This window comes from Muntiacus reevesi, chromosome 10, assembly GCF_963930625.1.
Source record: "Muntiacus reevesi chromosome 10, mMunRee1.1, whole genome shotgun sequence".
NCBI lineage: Eukaryota > Metazoa > Chordata > Mammalia > Artiodactyla > Cervidae > Muntiacus > Muntiacus reevesi.
The window spans coordinates 20,554,127-20,571,739 of NC_089258.1; the positions used below are offsets into that span (position 1 = coordinate 20,554,127).

Sequence of the window (17,613 nt, forward strand, 5' to 3'; positions counted from 1 at the left end):
GGTCTGGACTGTGCGCTCTCTAAACCCTGAAGGAGGGTGGGAGGGGTGCGGCCTGAAGGGGGCCCTGGGTGGCGCCATGGCATACCTTGTGAACAGAGGGTAGAGGTCACTCTGGGGCAGCCAAGTCCGATTCTGAAAGAAAGTGTGGAGCCCTTTCCAAGGTCACTGGACTAAATCTCTGGAACTGACCAAACCCCATAGCAGCTGTTGCTCTGAGCCTCCCAGTTCCCTGACCCCATATTAGGTAAAATAGAGATGCTGTTGCCCGCCCTGGAGCATCCTAACCAATCGTCTAATGCCGCCATTCCAGTAGGAATTTTCTCTGGAAAATTCCAGAGAATTTTGGGGTGGGGAGTGAGGCTATAATAATTGGCTACTAGCCTTCAAAAGGGGTCGGCTCTCTCTTGAGCCAGTCCGATGTGCTAACAGCTCTAATGAACTTTCTTCTCTTCTCATTCTGCCTTATGTCTGGAAATTCTTTCCAGCCCCGTGCATGGACCTTGGCAGAAAGGACGTGATGGAGTTTGGAGTTAGAGGATGCACCCAGAGTTTAGAGCTTTTCAGGTTCATGGACAAGGGGTTGGTAGTAAAAGCTGATGTCACGACAGTGTGTTTTAGAAAGAGAAGCTTTCAGTCTGGGCCAGCCAGATCACAGAGTAGACCACTGTGGGGATTGGTGTTGGCCTGAGAAGCCTGCTTCCCCCCGACACTTGTTTCTGCTACAAGGTGACTGTGTGTTGCTGAGGGGTTCTGGTGGATCTCTGCCCGCACTGAGGGGTGTCCCCACTTGTATCACAGCACTGCGGTGCTGTTTTGTTTCTGTGTTAACATTGATTCGGTGTAGCACGCACTGTATATACCACAGTATGCTCCTGCGGTGGGCATGTGTGTCTTAAATTCCTCATTCATGCAGCTTCCTCAGCAGAGCAGCTGAGGGGTTGGGGGGGTTGTTAAAGGAGTAGGTGAGGAGGTGGGGGACTGAGGAAGTAGTGGGAATGGGGGGGTGAGGTGGAGGGGCTGGGGGAGTAGCTGAGGGGAGTGGAGAGGCTGAAGGAGTAGCTGAGGGGAGTGGAGAGGCTGAGGGAGTAGCTGAGTGGAGTGGAGGGGCTGAGGGAGTAGCTGAGGGGCTGAGGGAGTAGCTGAGGAGAGTGGAGGGGCCGGGGGAGTAGCCGAGGGGAGTGGAGGGGCCGGGGGAGTAGCTGAGAAGCAGGGTAGTGACTTTTCTAGGTCACACAGCTGCGAAGTGGCAGCACCAGGCCTGAACTTGGGCAGGCTGGCCTCAGAGTCTACTCTGGCCCCCACACTGCAGCCTTCTCCATTAGGGAGAAAATAAACATGAGCTGAATTAAGGCATTTAGTTGCCTTGAAAGCAGTACAAAAAATGCTCTAGATGTTGACTGTGTTTAGTAGCATAGAAAACACACCTTTTCAAAAACAGCTTAACTAATAGAAAACTGAGAAGTGAGTCAAATGAACATAAGTCATGCAAGTTTCGTGCAGTATTTCCCAGTAGAAGGAAACAAAGGTGGTGAATAAGTCCTGAGCCTGTTTCCTGCCCCACCCCCACCGGCCCCCTCCGCCGTGTGTGTTAAGGGCAGAGCCTTAGGACCTTTTCCCGTGTTCTCCGTGTGGCCCCTGACCTCTGCAGAGAGATGCTGCCTTCTAGAAAGAAAGCCTTCTTGCTCAAGTTTTGCTGGTTGTTAAAAATCAGTCTTTAAAAATTAAACAAAGAATTTTACGTGGGAAATTGACAAACGATCTGAATGTCCAGCATTATCATATTTAACTATGCAACATGCAACAGTTCCGGGGGACCCTGCGACAGGTAGGATGGGGCACAGTTCCTGCTGGGCCGCTCTCTCCTCCCCTCCCCCCTTCCCTCCTCCCTCCTCTCCCCTCTCCTCCTCCCACCTGGCAGCCCGACCGCCCACAGGTCCCTTTTTCTTTCTTGAGTTCCAGTCTCTGTTCCTCTTGCCGCATGGCTGCCAGCCTCCCCCTCCCACTTCCCAGGGTCCTTCAGCTGAGGCTGGGATCTGGGGCACTCACCTGCAGCTCTTAGGATAAACAGTGCCAACAAAATGTCCAAAACATCAGAGAGGCTGGAGATGATGTCGGGTCTGCTACTGTTCTTGAAAACTTCCATTTTGATGAAGTGCATTTAGTAAATTTCAAAAAGGGACTCATGTTTTTAATAGTTCTAATAACTTGTGTTTTGAAATTGACACGAATGTTTTCTTCTTTGGCTTTTTATTTTCCAAGTTTTTCACATTTAATACATTTTACTTTTAATATCAGATTTTAAATATTTTAATTAGGAAAGCATGTGGTAAGAATTCAAATAGTACTGAAGAATACACATCATCAAAAATGAAATACACCCAGCACTTCCCTGGTGGTCCAGTGGCTAAGACTCTGCACTCCCAATGCAGGAGGCATGCTATAACACTGTTGGGAACCTTAATTTTTACTGAACTAAGTATCTTGAACATCGTTTCATCTCAGTGACCTCTTTATTTTTTAATGGCTGTGCATCCTGTAGATGTGCCATAGCTCACACACAAATCAGCTTACACATATGTAATACATATACACGTTTATACATGCAAACACATGCATATATGCACACATGCACATGAACTGATGGACCCTGGACCTCTGGGTATTTCCAGAGTTTTCCTGTCAGCAGTCTCATACTTGGGCGTCTTGTACATGTGAGGGTGTGCCCAGCTGAATTCCAGGTAGAAAACTGCTGGGTCAGAGGGTCTGGACCTGGAATCTTGGGGGGTGTCACCCCGTGGCCCCATTGCGTGTGAACGTTGCCCCTAGAGATGGCGTGTGAGTGAAGTGCCTGGGCACCTCCAGGGTGGGCTTCTGGGCTGAAGTGAGGAAGTTCAGCAGATGAGGCTCGAGGCTCGTCCCCATCCACAACCAAGAGAAGCTGGGGTCCTGCTCCCGGGAGAGTGTGGCCGTGGCCCCAGGCACACCCAGGCACTGAGCCCTGAATTTCCCGTGACAGGAGGAGGCTGTCAGAGCCCTGATTGAGGGGGTGTGGGGAATGTGCTTACACATGCTGGGGGCCAGACCCTAATATTTTTGTGGTTGTCCCAAAAGTTTGTTTGGATTTTTGCATAAAATGTTACAGAAAAACCCAAATAAGCTTTTTGGCCTACCCAATATATCTCACAAGGTAGGTAATTAGCAAGTTAGGAATAATTGGTTCTGCTTCACAGGTAGGGAGAGTCCTAGCTAATAGTTTCATACTGTTTCCTAGCCGCTAGACACTGTTTCAAGCTCTTCATATAGATTACTCATGGATCTTCACAACAACCAAATGAGATAGGTACTATTATTAGACCTACTTTCTGGATGAGGAAACAGAAGCGCAGAGAAGTCCAGTAACTTCCCCAAGGACATACAGCTGGGAAATGGAGACGCCAGACCTGGAACAAGGCCATTTTCACCATAGAGTCCTATGCCTGGGATGTGGTTATGTCTTCTCCATGCGCTAAAGAGAACACTGGGTCACTGCTGAGGCAAGGGGCCTTCAGAAGGTGAGATCATGTTGGCAGAATTAGGCAAGATGCATGCAAGACAAAGACCCCCTTCACCGGGGCTCTGTGCTATTGCTATGAACAGTCTTGAGACAGCTGCCTTCAGGGCATGGACACTGGGGCTCCCACACCCTCCTTTAGGGTTGGAGGTGTGGTGGGGGGGGTGCCCGTGAAGGTCAAGTTTCTCCTGCCAGTGTGAGAGGGAAACATTTCTCTCCTGATTTATTTCATTCCTCTCTGCTGCAAATGGACTGTGCATTATGTGAATTATAAGCACATACGCAGAGTCAGGGGGATTTCCCCGGTGGCTCAGCGGTAAAGAATACACCTGCAGTGCAGGAGACATTGAAGTCACAGGGTCGATCCCTGGGTCGGGAAGAGGGTGGTGCCCCACTCCAGTATTCTTGCCTGGAGAATCCCGTGGCCAGAGGAGCCTGGCCGGCTCAGTCCACTGGGTCCCACAGAGTCAAGACCCTGAAGTGTCTCAGCAGGCACACACATGCATAGTCAGAGGAGATGCATAATTAGAATGATAACGGTTAGAGAAAGAGACTCACAGACTTAGAAAATGAACTTATGGTTGCCAGGGGGAAGGGACAGTTAGGGAGTTTGGGAAGGTCATGTACACATTGCTGTATTTAAAGTGGATGACCAACAAGGACCTACTATATAGCACATGGAACTCTGCTCAGGATTATGTGTCAGCCTGGGTGAGAGGGAAGTTTGGGGGAGATGGATACATGTGTATGTATGGCTGAGTCCCTTTGCTCTTCACCTGAACCCACAACATTGTTAATCGGCTTCACCCCAATACAAAGTAAAAAGTTTCAGGTTTGGGGGAGGAAAAGAATGATGTGGTTAGTGATTGCATATAGAGCTTGTCTTTTGCCTTCTTCAGTGTGGTGATAATTAATTATAGCCTGTGGGTTTTATGTTGGGAGAAGAGAAAAATTGCTGTGGTAAGGGGTGCAGACGACGGGGGCCCCATGGGGCCTCGCGGTTGACTGGGCCGTTAGTGAGTGTTCTCACCGAGGAACATGGGGGCTAGAAGCTGCTTGACAGAGGGGAGATAGGGGGACTTGGCCTGAAGGTGGAAAATGAGGGTGCTGGCGTCCAAGTGCATTGTGTGAGGTGATTAAGACACACACACCCACCCACACCTACCCTCGCCTGCTTTCTTTCATCTGTTGCTCAATACTGTGAAATTAGAGTGAATATGATACGCGACTTGTCCTCCAGCCACAGAACAAGCAGCTCTGGGCTTCTGTTTGCTGAAATGACAAAGACTTACTGAATTCTAGAAGAGAGAAGTTTTTCGGTTTTATAATTCTTGGTATTCACGTTGTTTACCTAAACCTCTTACTTACGGGTGACTCGCTTTCTTGTTCCCTGAAGTGTCTTCAGCGGTCCCCAGGTGGCCGCTGTGCCCCGCCTGCCCGCGTGATAGGAAAGCCCCGTGTGAACAGGTAAATCCCACGGTTCGTTGCGTTTGCCCACCGCCTGTCCATCAGTTGTGCCAGCCCCTCCCCCAGCATTTAAACGGGGGATGTAGGTTCCCTGTCTTGGATGGATATAGCTGTGCCCAGGGGTATGTCCCTGCTAGCTCATCTGAAGATATTTTTGCTGTAAATCGGCCATCAGAAGCAGCCGCTGGTATAGGAAAGATCCAGACCCAGTGGTAGGCAGCAGACCACAGTGGGGCTGGGTGAATCCCAATCATCTCTGCTTGTCACTTTGAGGTCTCATCTGCTGACCCAAGCTGTTGAGCACCAGAGGGGGCCCTGGGTGGCCCTGGAAATCATGTGTCCTGGGTGGACATGTAAGAGAGGGGTACAAACTGATCTCTGTGCTGCAGACTTGATGGTCCCGCTCCCCGGGGGCTGTGTGGGAGAGAAGAGACAGTAACTGTGTTTCTAGGAAGCATCTCCGACTTCTCAGCTGTCTTAAGAAAAATGGCAGGAATTGTATCAACCCTTAAAGCAAAAGAAAAAAATAATTCCCACCACACACATTGCTAGGGTTTGATTCTGAGGTTTAAAAAATATGTTGGATCATTTGCAGTCATAGAGGGGTCAGCATCCATGTAACCAGCCTCTAAACCTTCTTTAATCCTACACAGTGACCTTTGGTTTTGCAATTCTGATTCTCTTTATCTGAGAGTCAGTGATCTTACTGGATTTGAGGATTCCTATTTTGAGGGCTCCATCCTGCACTGGGAAGGGGTAATGTATAATATAGAGATTGGCTACACAGCTGTGGAAATTCTGCTGTTTTGGCTTAAAAACAGTGAAAAACAAAGAAAAAAAAATGAATTAAAGGGATCCTTTAGGAAATCATTTTCTTGTAAATATGTTCTCTGTATCTGTTTTTCCTTCATTGCCTGGTGCCTTTGGATTTCAATGAAGATGAGTTCTAAAGAATACATATCTGAAGTCAGTAGACAATAGATAATACTTTTTTGATCGATGGACTCAGCTGACAGTGACTCTGGCTCATATTTGAATGGCTTGTTCTGCAGGGAAGTGGTGGTGGTCAGTGGCTGGGGACCAGATCTGAACATGGGTGACTGAGAGTTGTACTTCCTTTGTTCATGGGCGAGTGACTGCACACTCCCTCCCTCCTGCCAGCACAGTGCACAAATGCCAAGCCGTCCTGGGTCAGAGAGTTAGCTGGCGGGGTCCGGAAGTGAAGACAGGAGTTTCTTTTTGGGACCTTTCCAGAAGTACTGTTGAGTTTATGTGGATAGTTGAAGTGTTTAAATATCCTTGTTTCCCATTATTTTCAGAGCCAAGATTTCTGAAGACTTCTAGAAACGATTGGGAAGTTTCGAGAAGGCACAAGATACAGACAGGTAAAATCTCCTTTATTTCTCAATGTATCTTGCAGTTTAGCCAAGGTAACACCTTATAGAAGCCTCAGTGGGATCCAGCTGAAGGTTGGTCCTCCTGTGAGATGTTAGGGGCAAAGATCTGGACTTGGCCACTGCCCCTTGGGGCTGGCTTAAGGGGAAGCCCCCAGGGCAGTAGGGGCACTGCCTCTCTTTTCTCTCCTCTGCCTGCCCCAGCCACCTTTCCACCCTGTGCTCCTTTCCCTGCCCCCTTTCTGAAATGCAGTCCCCTGGTCTAGGCATTGAAAGGCCCCATCTTCTTTTTTGGGAGTACAAGGGAGGCTTCCTTGATATCTCCGTGGTAAAGAATCTGCCTGCCACGCAGGAATGTGGGTTCCATCCCTGGGTCAAGAAAGATCCCCTGGAGAAGGAAATGGCAACCACTCCAGTATTCTTGCCTGGAGAATCCCATGGACAGAGGAGCCTAGCGGGCTACAGTCCACGGGGTCGCAGAGTCAGACACAATTGAGCACACACCCACGTGGGGGGTCATCATGAGGTCTGGTGTGAAAAGAGCACTGTCTGTGTCATCTGCCGTGAAATCGAGTCATTTTGTGATCAGTCTTAATTTTTGTTGATAAATACATGGTCAGCCATGTACCTCTAGCTTTAGAGGACAGAGATATGCCAGCTTAATTGGTAAAAGCAAAAGGCAAGCCCTCACGTCCCTTTTCTTCCTGTTATGCTACTCATGTATTGTGGATGAGCAAGTAGGGTTGTCATTTCCTCTGGCTTTTCAATACACGTGCTGCCAGGATGGTCCTTGGTATCTGCCGTGCGTGGCAATCGCGAGAACCAGTTGTGCCAGCTTGGGGGCCAGTTTTAATGAACACAGCTTCACTTCTAGGGACACTTTGCACTTTCTGTGTGTATTGCCTGGTTATGTACGTGCACATTTTAAATTATTTGCTCTGTTGGGCCAGAGCTCTGTAGTTTGAGTTTTTCTTTCTGTAGTTGTTAGGAGTGTGTGTTTGTGTTCAGTGTGTGCTCACTCGTGTCTGACTTTTTGTGACCCCATGGTCTGTAGCCCATCAGACTCCTCTGATCATGGGATTTCCCAGGCAAAAATACAGGGGTGGGTTACCGTTTCCTCCTCTGGGGGATCTTCCCAACCCAGAGATCAAACCTGCATCTCCTGTGGTTGCTGCATTGTCAGATGGATTCTTTACCCCTGAGCCATCTGGGAAGCCCAGTTACTAGGAATAATTGCACTTACTAGGAATTCTAGTTCCAGGCATTTATATTATAAGTATTTTTTTCCAAGTATTTCCCCATAGATTGTCTTTTGTTTGCTGGACACTTTGTTTTAAAGAAAGATTTTGGGACACAGGAAAATTGAAAGTAAGAGTGTTTCCTCTGTTCAGTACTACATTGAGTTGTTGGAGAATTCCAATGTAAAGGCCTAAGAGGGTGGAGTCTCTTGTTACTTTTACCTTGTGGTCTGTTATAATAATAGCATGAAGTATATGCAGGAAAAAGAAGTCACTTCTCATTTTTATGTAAATGTAAAAAGGTCAAAGAAATGGCAGGAGTAGATTCCTGTTACTTTTACCTTGTGGTCATAAAAAGCATGCAAGAGAGGAAGCCACTTCTCATTTTTATGTAAGTGCAAAAAGGGCAAAAAAAATGGCAAGAGTAAACCCCAAGAAATGGGCTGGGTTGTGGAACATTACACACAGTCCACAGGTTAATGTTCTGGATATAATATATTCTCACTGACTTGAATATAGTATAGAGGAGACATAAAAATTTAATATATTAAGTTTTTGCAAAGCAGCATAAAGTGTAATTCATTGTTTTGAAAGCAAACATAAAATGTGAGTCCCCTGGCCATTCTCCCTCCCCAGAGATAATCAGTGTTAACTCTTGGACGTGTGTCTGTGTTCATATGTCTGTGTGTGCACCTGTGTGTCTGTGGCCATGCCTGCGTCCTTCTGTATGTTTCCGTGGGTCCCTGTCCCTGGAGGAGGGCATGGCAACGCACTCCAGTATTCTTGCCTGGAGAGTCCCCATGGACAGACGAGCCTGCCTGGCTACAGCCCATGGGGTCGCAAAGAGTCGGACACGACTGAGCGACTCAGCACAGCCCGGCGCAGTCTGGGCACCTGTGTCCCTGTGTGTGTCTTTTGTGCGTATCTGTGTGTGTGTGAGTGGACCGGTGCTTCCTGCCTGGACACATACGGGTCTCCCTGGCCTGCTGCTTTATGCCTGTCTTTCCACACGGCCGAGATGCCGTGTGCTTTCCGGCGGATCCGATGGAGCCACCTCAATGCCCTGCACATGTCCCTTAACCAGCCCCCACGGAGGCGCATCCTTCCAGATGCCCTTGCGCTCTCAGGGTGACGGGCCTGTCCTCGTCCATGTAGCTCTGCACACTGGGTTGGTCCATAGGATTGCTGCCCAAGAATCACTAGGAAGTAGGAGCCGTCTGGAAATTCAGAATTGTCATCAGAAATCCTCCACCTCACCAGCACCCCTGAGAAGTGAAACTGTTAGTTATTTAGTCGTGTCCCACTGTTCGCGACCCCATGGACTGTCGCCCGCCAGGTTCCTCTGTCCATGGGATTCTCCAGTCAAGAATACTAGAATGGGTTGCCATGATCTTCTTCAGGGGATCTTCCCAACCCAGAGATCGAACCCGGGTCTCCCGCATTGCAGGCAGATTTTTTACCGTCTGAGCCACCAGGGAAGCCCCACCAGCATCCTCTAACTGCAATCTTTTAAAGTAATTTCTCTCTGCCTCATGGGGGAATGTTTAGGTGTTTTATTTAAGTTACATTTCTTTATTAGTAGAGTTAAGAACCCTTGGAGTTACTTTTGAAGGTAGGAAAGTCTTATATGATTAGGAGAAAATTAAGAATGCAAATAAATTCCATGTTAAGGCAGAACTTTGCAGTAGTGTCATTTATCTAAGTTTGCTCTCTCTGTAGGTCTAAGTGAGGACTGAAGCACCAGTTTTAGTTGTATTTCGAATATCTCCCGGTGCACACAGCATCCTTTGGCCCTTGGGGAAACAAGTCTAGGAGCATATCTTGTGCCGAGCTCCCCATGGTGTCAGCAACCCTGAAGGACACACATTCCTCCCCAGAGGCAGGCCGACCAGTGAAGTCAGGCCAGGGGAGGGGGTTATCTTCTTTTTGCCAGTGTTAAGCTATCTGGGCTCAGAGACAGGTTCGCATGCTGTGCTTGGCACCGCACACCTTCCAAAGAGACAGTCCACGTGTGAAGTGTAGAATGGTGTTGCACAGGTGGTTGGTCCCTCCCCCCACAGGCCCCTCTGCTGTGGGATCCCCGCAGCCCTGCACCCACCCTGCATCGGCCCTTCTCAGCACTTGCCCATCACCACTGCTGATTGATTGCTGATTAATTGATTGCTTTGGACATCTGTCACCCCGCCGTGTCTCATTCTGGCTCCCATGCAGCACGTGTGTGGCACACCCGTGCCTGGGTTGAGGTTACAGAACAAGGCAGGGTTCAGGCATGGGGGGACATCCTGACAAGCTTGTTTGCCCCTGGGAAGTGGCCGGAGGTGAAAGCCTGTGTCCTGGACACTCTTCCATTAGGGAAGGGGAATGGGGGCTTCCAGCAAGACTCAACTTCAAGACTGCATGGCCTCTGCAGCTAAACTGCTGCTCCCGTGATCCATTCTAAGTTCTGGGGAAGCTGAAGTTGAATCAGTAAACTGTCTGTTGTGTGTGTGAACAGAGAACTTCTGAACCTGTTTTTGATACCTGAAGGGGCAAGGCCATTTGGCAAGGGGGTGACATCAGCGACACAGCCAGGAGTGGGGGAGGAGAGCTTTGAAGGCGGGGAGGGGAGGAGGGGGCACAGCCTGGGGCTGGCCTAGGGGCTGGGCTGGGGAGGGGAGCCCGGGGCGGGGACAGCCTGGTGACGGGGATGTTGGGCTTGGCACCAGCACTGGCAGGGCATGGTTTTGGGCTGGCTGTTGGGTTCTCTGCCCCTGGCTGGGGAGGGGAAGGTATGGCCAGGTGTGTGTCTTTCCACTGTCCTGGCCACAGGGCCTGGAGGGTAAGTGGGGCTTCATCTGCCCTGCTGGGCAAACCCCACAGACGAGAAGCCTGAGCAGGCACCCCCGCAGTCGTCCACAGTGATCACCCGGGCTCCCTTTATGGGTTCCCTGGGGATGCCAGTGAGGGCACTTTGAACATTGGTTTAGCACTCTGTAGCTGATGGAGCACTGACACTTTACATGTGGTGTCGAGTGGTGTCCTCTCTGTGACCCTATAGGCAGCTGATCCCGGGAAGGTGTGGTGTGGGCAGGACAGACCTCAGACAACACCCTTGGCCCACAGTTCCTACCTGGTAGGACCCTAGCCTTCAGTCACTAGGCACATCTGGGAACACAGGGCTAGATCAGGACTTGTGTGCTGCACGTACTGCATAGGTGTGCGTGGACACACATGCACACACAGGCATGCATGAACAGACACACATGCACACATCTACTCAGATGCACACACCTAAAGGTATATAGATGGATGAATGAACCTGAATAAATATAGGTACGTGTATGTACACAGTACATGGAGTGCATACACTTACAGACGCACACCTAGCACACACATGCACATATACACTCTGATACACACACGCACATGTATACACGTGTGCACACACATACGTGCACAGACGTGTGCATGATTTCCTGAAACAGCCCTTAGCCTGTTTTTCTCTGTCCCACCCGCTGACATGATTCACAGGCACTCGGGTGGAAGGCTGCTGTGTGACAGACACTGACAGGCCCCTGAGGGATGGGCTCAGAGACCCCTTGGGGTTCCATTCTCCTGACATTTAAAGTGGGGTCGTGCACTCCGGCTGCAGCAGCACAATTACGTGCAGGTAATGGATGTGACATTGTGTTGACCTTGTCTTTCTAATGGGCTCCTGTCTCAGTGTGACACTTTGACGTGGGGGAGGCCAAGTGTGAACTCCAGAGCCTCGGCTCCCAGCAGAAGCACCCACGGAAGCCGGCAGGATGGGCGCTTGGTCCAGTTGTATCCATTTGGACAGTAAGGCTTTGATTCTTAATGCAGCGTCCTTTTAGCAGTCTCGGAGTCCGTGTCCCTGGTTGAGCGCACCGTGGCTGTGTGTCTGTGTGCATGTGCCCTGTGCTTTGCTTAGCACTTAAAAATTATACAGAACAAGGCATGCTTGTTGAAAAAGAGCAAACATCAAACCCTTTCAATATCATAAAGTAAAACATTGGGCCCCCACACTCCCTCCCCCAAGAAGAGCCAGCTGTGTGTGACGTGGACCCTCCTGACCTCTGGCTGTTCCTGTGGGTTTTTTAAAGGCCATCTGGGGACACAAGGCAGGTGGCCCTTGTTGTTGTTGTGAGTCGCTCAGTCATTTCCAACTCTTTGCAGCTCCACATATCCAGAAATGGCTAGGACCGAAAGGGGAAGGGAAAATGAAATGGCAGAGGCTGGATAGAAGGTCAGCCAAGTCCAAGTGCTTGGGTTTAATCTGAGGGAGAAACATTCCACATAGGGAAATGATATGCTCCGATTTACATTAAAAACATTATTCTGGCTGCTGCTTCTGTTTGGTAAATGTGTTACAAAGAGGTTGTGTCTGTTTGTAATTATATACCACTGCTGGCAACAGATCTAGAAGAAAAAAGCAGTAATTTAAAGAGGTCAATAATTTATTATCGAGTCTAGAGGTAGGCAGAAGAAAGCAGGTGTAAAGTCTTTAGTATGTTGCGAGGGTCCTCAGTTTTTCTGGATTTCTACTTGGCTGTTCTTAGAATGAGATTCTTATCTTCATGTACCTTCATGTTCACAAGGTGGCTGGCAGAGTTCCAGCCATCAAGTTTGAGTTCCAGGCAGCAAAAGGAGGAAAGGCTGAAGCCAAAAAAAAAAAAACAAAAACCAAAATGAAGCTGAGTCAGCCTCCTTTAAAAAGCTTTCCTGGAATTTCCTACCTTCTCTAACTTCTGTTCACAGTTCTTTGTTCAGAACTGCCACCAGGAAAACTGGCCAAACTGCCATTCCTATGTAAAATCAAGATACTATTAGTGAGAATGGAGGGACATGGGTGCTGGGACAGGAAGCCAGCAGTCTCTACCCCAGGAAGCAAGAACAGAAGCAAAAGTGAGGGCGTGGGAGGCTGTGGAGAGTTCAGGGTGGGGGGATGAGCGTTGCTTTTATTGGACCAGTAGTGGTGGACATGAACTTGGGAATGAGCTCAGCGTGCGTCTGGTGCATCCCGAGCCGGTAGCATCATCCATGCTGACAGCTCTCCCCCAGGGCCTGGGTATCCTACAACTGCGTAGGATTTCTGTGGGTGTATTTAGTGTTCACTGGACACTCTGGGATTGCTGAATGAGTCCCATTCGGAGCCTCTCACCTGGCCTGGGCTTCTGGACCCACCTGTACCTCACTTCCCTACTAAGGGCTGGAGAGCAGGCTCCCCACCCTGGGCCCAGGCTGAGGGTGACATGTGACCCACATGATGGGCCTCTCTAAGACTTGGCTCCTCGTGAGGCAGCCCTCTCTTCTTCCCCTCCTAGCCTCCTCAGCCTCCTGGTGTATCTGATGTTGCGTTCAGTGTGGCTTGCGCCCTTGTCGCTGGGTGTCTGTGCTACATCCCCGTGGGCTTGGCCTGTAGCCCAGGGCCCGTCCTCTGATAGCTGTGCTGGCGCAAAGCCATGCTCCATTCATGCGTCAGCTGTGGCTGCTTTCGAGCTACTATGCCAGGCTCAAGGACCTGGGACAGAGGCTCCAGGAATCAAAAAGCTGAAAATAATGCCCTTTTAAGCTGTTTGTTGACAAGAGGTGCCGCCTCCACCTAGGATGGGCCAGTTCCTGGAGGAAACAGACTCGGTGTACTCCTTGATTAATAGGTACATCGGGATGGAGAACAGACACTGGGTGGAGGCAGGGAGCCTGGCCAGGCAGCCTTCGGGCTGGAGGAGGAGGTGCAGAGAGGTGCCCGAGCAGGGAGGCTGGGCGGGCAGATGTGGCCTGGCCCCTGGTGTCTGGCCCTTGCCCAACATCCCCCCAGTGGCAGGCGCTCACCGTGAAGTCCCCTGTGATTCCTTCCTTAGTGAAGTGGATCCGGGGTGGTGGTGCCCCTTATTACACATAAAAAGCAAATGCAATTAAAAAAAGACCCTCCCTCCCCCAGAGACTGTGGAGGGTGAGCTGTGCTCCCTGCGAGGCTTTATAGAGCCAGACAAGCCCACCAGGGGTATGAGAGATAACTTCCCAGGCAAAATGAGGAAGGAGCCAGGAGCGCTTCCTGGAGGCGGTGACTTAACCAGGGCAACCGGAAGCCAAAACGTCTCCCCAGACCCTCTTGAGTGGTTTGGTCTGCTCTGATATGTCAGAGGGCAGTTGGTCAGGCACTGGCCTGGGGCAAGCTGAGGGAGGTCTGGGGAGGCTGAGCCGGGAGAGGACCGCTGGAGAGGGAGTGAGGGGCTGGCTGTCCCTCGGACACCCTGAAGAGTGGTGGTCAGGAGGCTGACAGTGATGGTGGGGGCAAGGGGAAAGTTCTAGAAAGGGAGGGCCTCGGGCTGTCAGTTGGACCGGTAGACATGGAAATGGGCTGGCTTGGTGGGGGTGGAAGGAAGAGGAGGGGGTGAGGGTGACTGACTCATGGGGGAGGGGAGAGGCAGCTGCTCGCCCATTTTGCAGAAGAGGGTACTCAGCATGAGGAGGAGACTACGTGCCTGTGGACTGCGCCGGGGGGGCCCTGGGGGCAGCGTGTAGAGAATGCAGGGGTCCCGCTGCACTCTCTTCCCCACATGTGGTTGGCAAGGGTCCTGCCTCTGCTCAGGCCAGTGTTTTAGTTTAAACCTTTCCCGAGAAGCCGGAAATGAGTCCATCTCAGAGGTTCACTGGGTTCCTGGCGGGGCCTTGGGTCAGAGGCAGACCCCAGTGTTATCGATAATTGCTCCGATCCACTGATACCCGCAGGTTCACCTGCAGGCACATTCATCATATATTCACCTCACATATGGTGCACGGTCTGAGCAGGCAGCAGCCGGACTCAGGTGATCATGGGGCAGGGACAGAGGGTTGGCGCCAGGAGACCTGGGGACCCCCAGCCCCAAGTTTCTCTGTTAAGCACTGGCCTGTTCTTTCCATGAGGTGGCATCAGGGTGGCCCTGTCCTTTGCAGGCGGTCAGCTGTTCCTGCCCGACCTGGCCCTGCGTGTATGGATGTGGTGTGTGTGTACATGTCTGTACTTGTGCACACATGTGTACTTGCACGGGTGAGTGTGCTTACACATTTCAGCCTCCACCCAGCTCCCTGGTCTTAGCTCTGGCCATCATCCTTGATGAGTATTACAGGAACTGGGAAGCCGGAGTCTCCACGGGAAACTGAAACCCCAGTTCCGCTCCCTTCCTTCCCATCACTTTACCAGCTGCACACAGTACCCACACAGGGAAGAAGCTGGGCAGCCAGGCGTGCGTTTGTCCCGCCGGTCGGGTCCCTGTCTGTCCTGCGTTCCAGGCCAGTCTGAGGAGCAGGAAGCCCAGACCCTGTAGCGGCTTCTGGGGCGCAGTGTCTGTGTGGGGCTGTCCCCCTCAGGAGGCCCCTACGTCTCCCCGCTCTCTTCCTCCGCAGAAGAGTCCGTGGCTGAGGCTGTGGTGAAAGCAGAGCCGTGGGCGGGGGCGGGGGTGATGTCGAGAGAACAGAAAGCAGGCGTTATTGCCACACATCCTGACTTGCATCCTTTCCTTTGCACTTTCTTCCAGAATTTCTTCAGAAGGCAGTAGAGCAGCGTGCTGTTTGAGAACCAGGTGGCCTTTCACATTTGCACTGGTGAGAGCGGCGGAACTCACCCAGAGTGAGCGCTGAGAAATGCAGGGCCTGCGGGCTCGAGCCGCCCACCAGCTCCGGGCTGCGCTGCGGCTCTGAGCGGCCACCACCCCACCGTGACGCCCGCTGTGGGCTCCGCTGCCCGCCAGCATTCGCTGCTGAAGCCCCCGCTGAAGCCCCGACTGATGAGGATGTGTGCCACTCTTGGGGGGCTGCTCTCTGCCCTCGCCGTGGTGTTTGGGACGGCTGTGGCATTTGCTCCCGTACCTAGGATCACCTGGGAGCACAGAGGTGAGGGCAGAACGGTGGCAGGTGCTGGCAGTACCTGACGGGGATGGGCACGCTGTGCCCTGCGCTCTGCTCTGGTGTAGAGAAGCATGGGTGCCCTTGGCTGCTGGGTCCGTATTCTTGGCCCTTGTGTGTGGACAGAGGGCCTGCACTGCCGCTTTGGGGAGATGCTCCGATACCTGGAGACACTCGCAGAGCTTTTTCTTGGCCCTCTGATTTGGTTTCTAAGTCAGGCGGCGCGCGTGAATGAAGTTTATCTTCTTTGTGCCTGACGCCCTTTGGTGCACACTGCCCAGGCACAAACCACAGTAGTATTTGTAGTAGGCAGAATGTGGAGCTGAGCTTCAGGCTAATTGTTTCCATTTGCTGTTTATTGGTTTCTGTGTCATTTTCTGTCTTGGGAGCTCTGCCTCGGGACGCCCCAGTCTTTCTGACTCCGTGGTCCTGAGCGAGCTGTGCTTGCAGGACTCAGCTGTCTTGTGCAGAATTCCCGGCACTGTCTGCTGGGAGAGCCTCTACCCTAAGCACATCTTTCTTCTACACGGGAAAATTAGAAGAGGAGAAAGTGAGAACACCTAATGCTTTGATAAAATCAGAACTTGGTGATCCGTGGAAAGCCAAGTTTAAAATTGATGCTGGGATGGTCAAAAAGAAGAAACAGCTCCCTAGGAAAGAGTGTCAGTACATTTATATTATTTCTAAATAGCTAGTCCTTAAATTCCTCATATTCCTAAATAGCTATTGATGCAATTACCTAGTAACTAAAAAAGTCACCTGTTACTCTGCTTTGTAAGTTTGTGGTGGTTATCCTTAGAAAATGCTGCAATAGACTTTTTGTATAAGACTTTGAGATAAATGATTTTTTCCTGAGTAAGAAAATCCTAAATAGTTTTATTCTTTATAAACCTCATCTGTGGGTGATTAAATACACATAGATAAGAGTTTGATGGGAGGCAGAGGGAACCGCAGTTGTCAGCAGTTTAAGGTATCTGGCCTGAGGTCCCTGGGAGATCATAAGGTCATACTGCCTCAAGGTCGTGTTCCTACAGGGTCACATTCCTGGGAAGTCATGATCCTGGGAGGTCACACTGCCGGGTTTGGAATTCTGCTGGGCTGGAGGGAGCAGGAAGGGAAGTCATGCCACAACACTGGTCAAGCGCAATGTGTCCATGGTGGCCTCACACTTGGTGGTGGCCTCGGTGGGTCTGTTTTACCCAAAGGTGCCTGAGTTCTGGCTTTGGCCCGGGCCTGGCCACCGTGGCAGCAGACCCCGGGCATGGCCCTGGTGGGTCGGCAGTGCGCTAAGAGGGAGACTGGGTGCTCCGGATATGTCCAGGCTCAGAAATACCTAACATGTTCTCCTCTTGCCCGTCCCTCCCCAGAGGTACAGCTGGTGCAGTTTCACGAGCCAGGCATCTTCAACTACTCCTCCCTGCTGCTGAGTGAGGACGAGGACACCTTGTTCGTGGGTGCCCGGGAAGCCGTGTTTGCCTTAAACGCACACAACATCTCCAAGAAGCAGCATGAGGTATGGTGTGGGCTCCCTGTGCCCCTGCTGTCTTTTTCTTTCCAGCATTTCCTCCTCAAGTCCTTGCACTGGGCTCTTCCTGGGGTGGCGGTCCCTTTCTTGGCTGTGCAGCCTCACCCCAGTGGCCGGTCCCATGGGCCGTCCTGCACATCCAGCGAGCAGCCTCCCTGCCCACCAGGGCCTAGGGCACTGTTATCCAGAAGCTCCCCTCCTGCCCTATGTCCACGAGCCCCATCTCAGGGTGTTTGCCCTGGCAGCCTCCGTCCTCCCCAGGCTGGCAGCTCACCCAGGGATCACCCTCTTTTTATCTTGGATTATCGAATGTTTTATTACGGAAAGTCTCAGGCACACACGAGAACAGAGGGAGTGATATGATGACCCCTGTACCCCCTCGCGGAGAAGGCAATGGCAACCCACCCCAGTACTCTTGCCTGGAAAATTCCATGGGCAGAGGAGCCTGGTGGGCTGCAGCCCATTGGGTCGCAAAGAGTCGGACACGACTGAGCGACTTCACTTTCACTTTTCACTTTCATGCATTGGAGAAGGAAATGGCAGCCCACTCCAGTG

The 17,613-nt window shown here is 51.3% G+C and overlaps 1 protein-coding gene across 3 annotated transcripts in view; it reads left to right on the top strand.

Moving 5' to 3' along the window:
* SEMA4D (semaphorin 4D) overlaps nt 1-17,613 on the top strand; it is a 135,488-nt gene that overhangs the window by 79,814 nt on the left and 38,061 nt on the right. For 2 of the 3 annotated variants that reach the window (XM_065947387.1, XM_065947385.1), the window contains exons 3-5: nt 6,337-6,402; nt 15,167-15,521; nt 16,901-17,046. In XM_065947387.1, coding sequence (XP_065803459.1) covers nt 15,416-15,521; nt 16,901-17,046 — 252 coding nt within the window. In that variant the 5' untranslated portion in view covers nt 6,337-6,402; nt 15,167-15,415. Of the gene's footprint in view, nt 1-4,953; nt 5,018-6,336; nt 6,403-15,166; nt 15,522-16,900; nt 17,047-17,613 lie in introns of those variants that run through there. The other variant, XM_065947386.1, reaches the window with a different exon arrangement.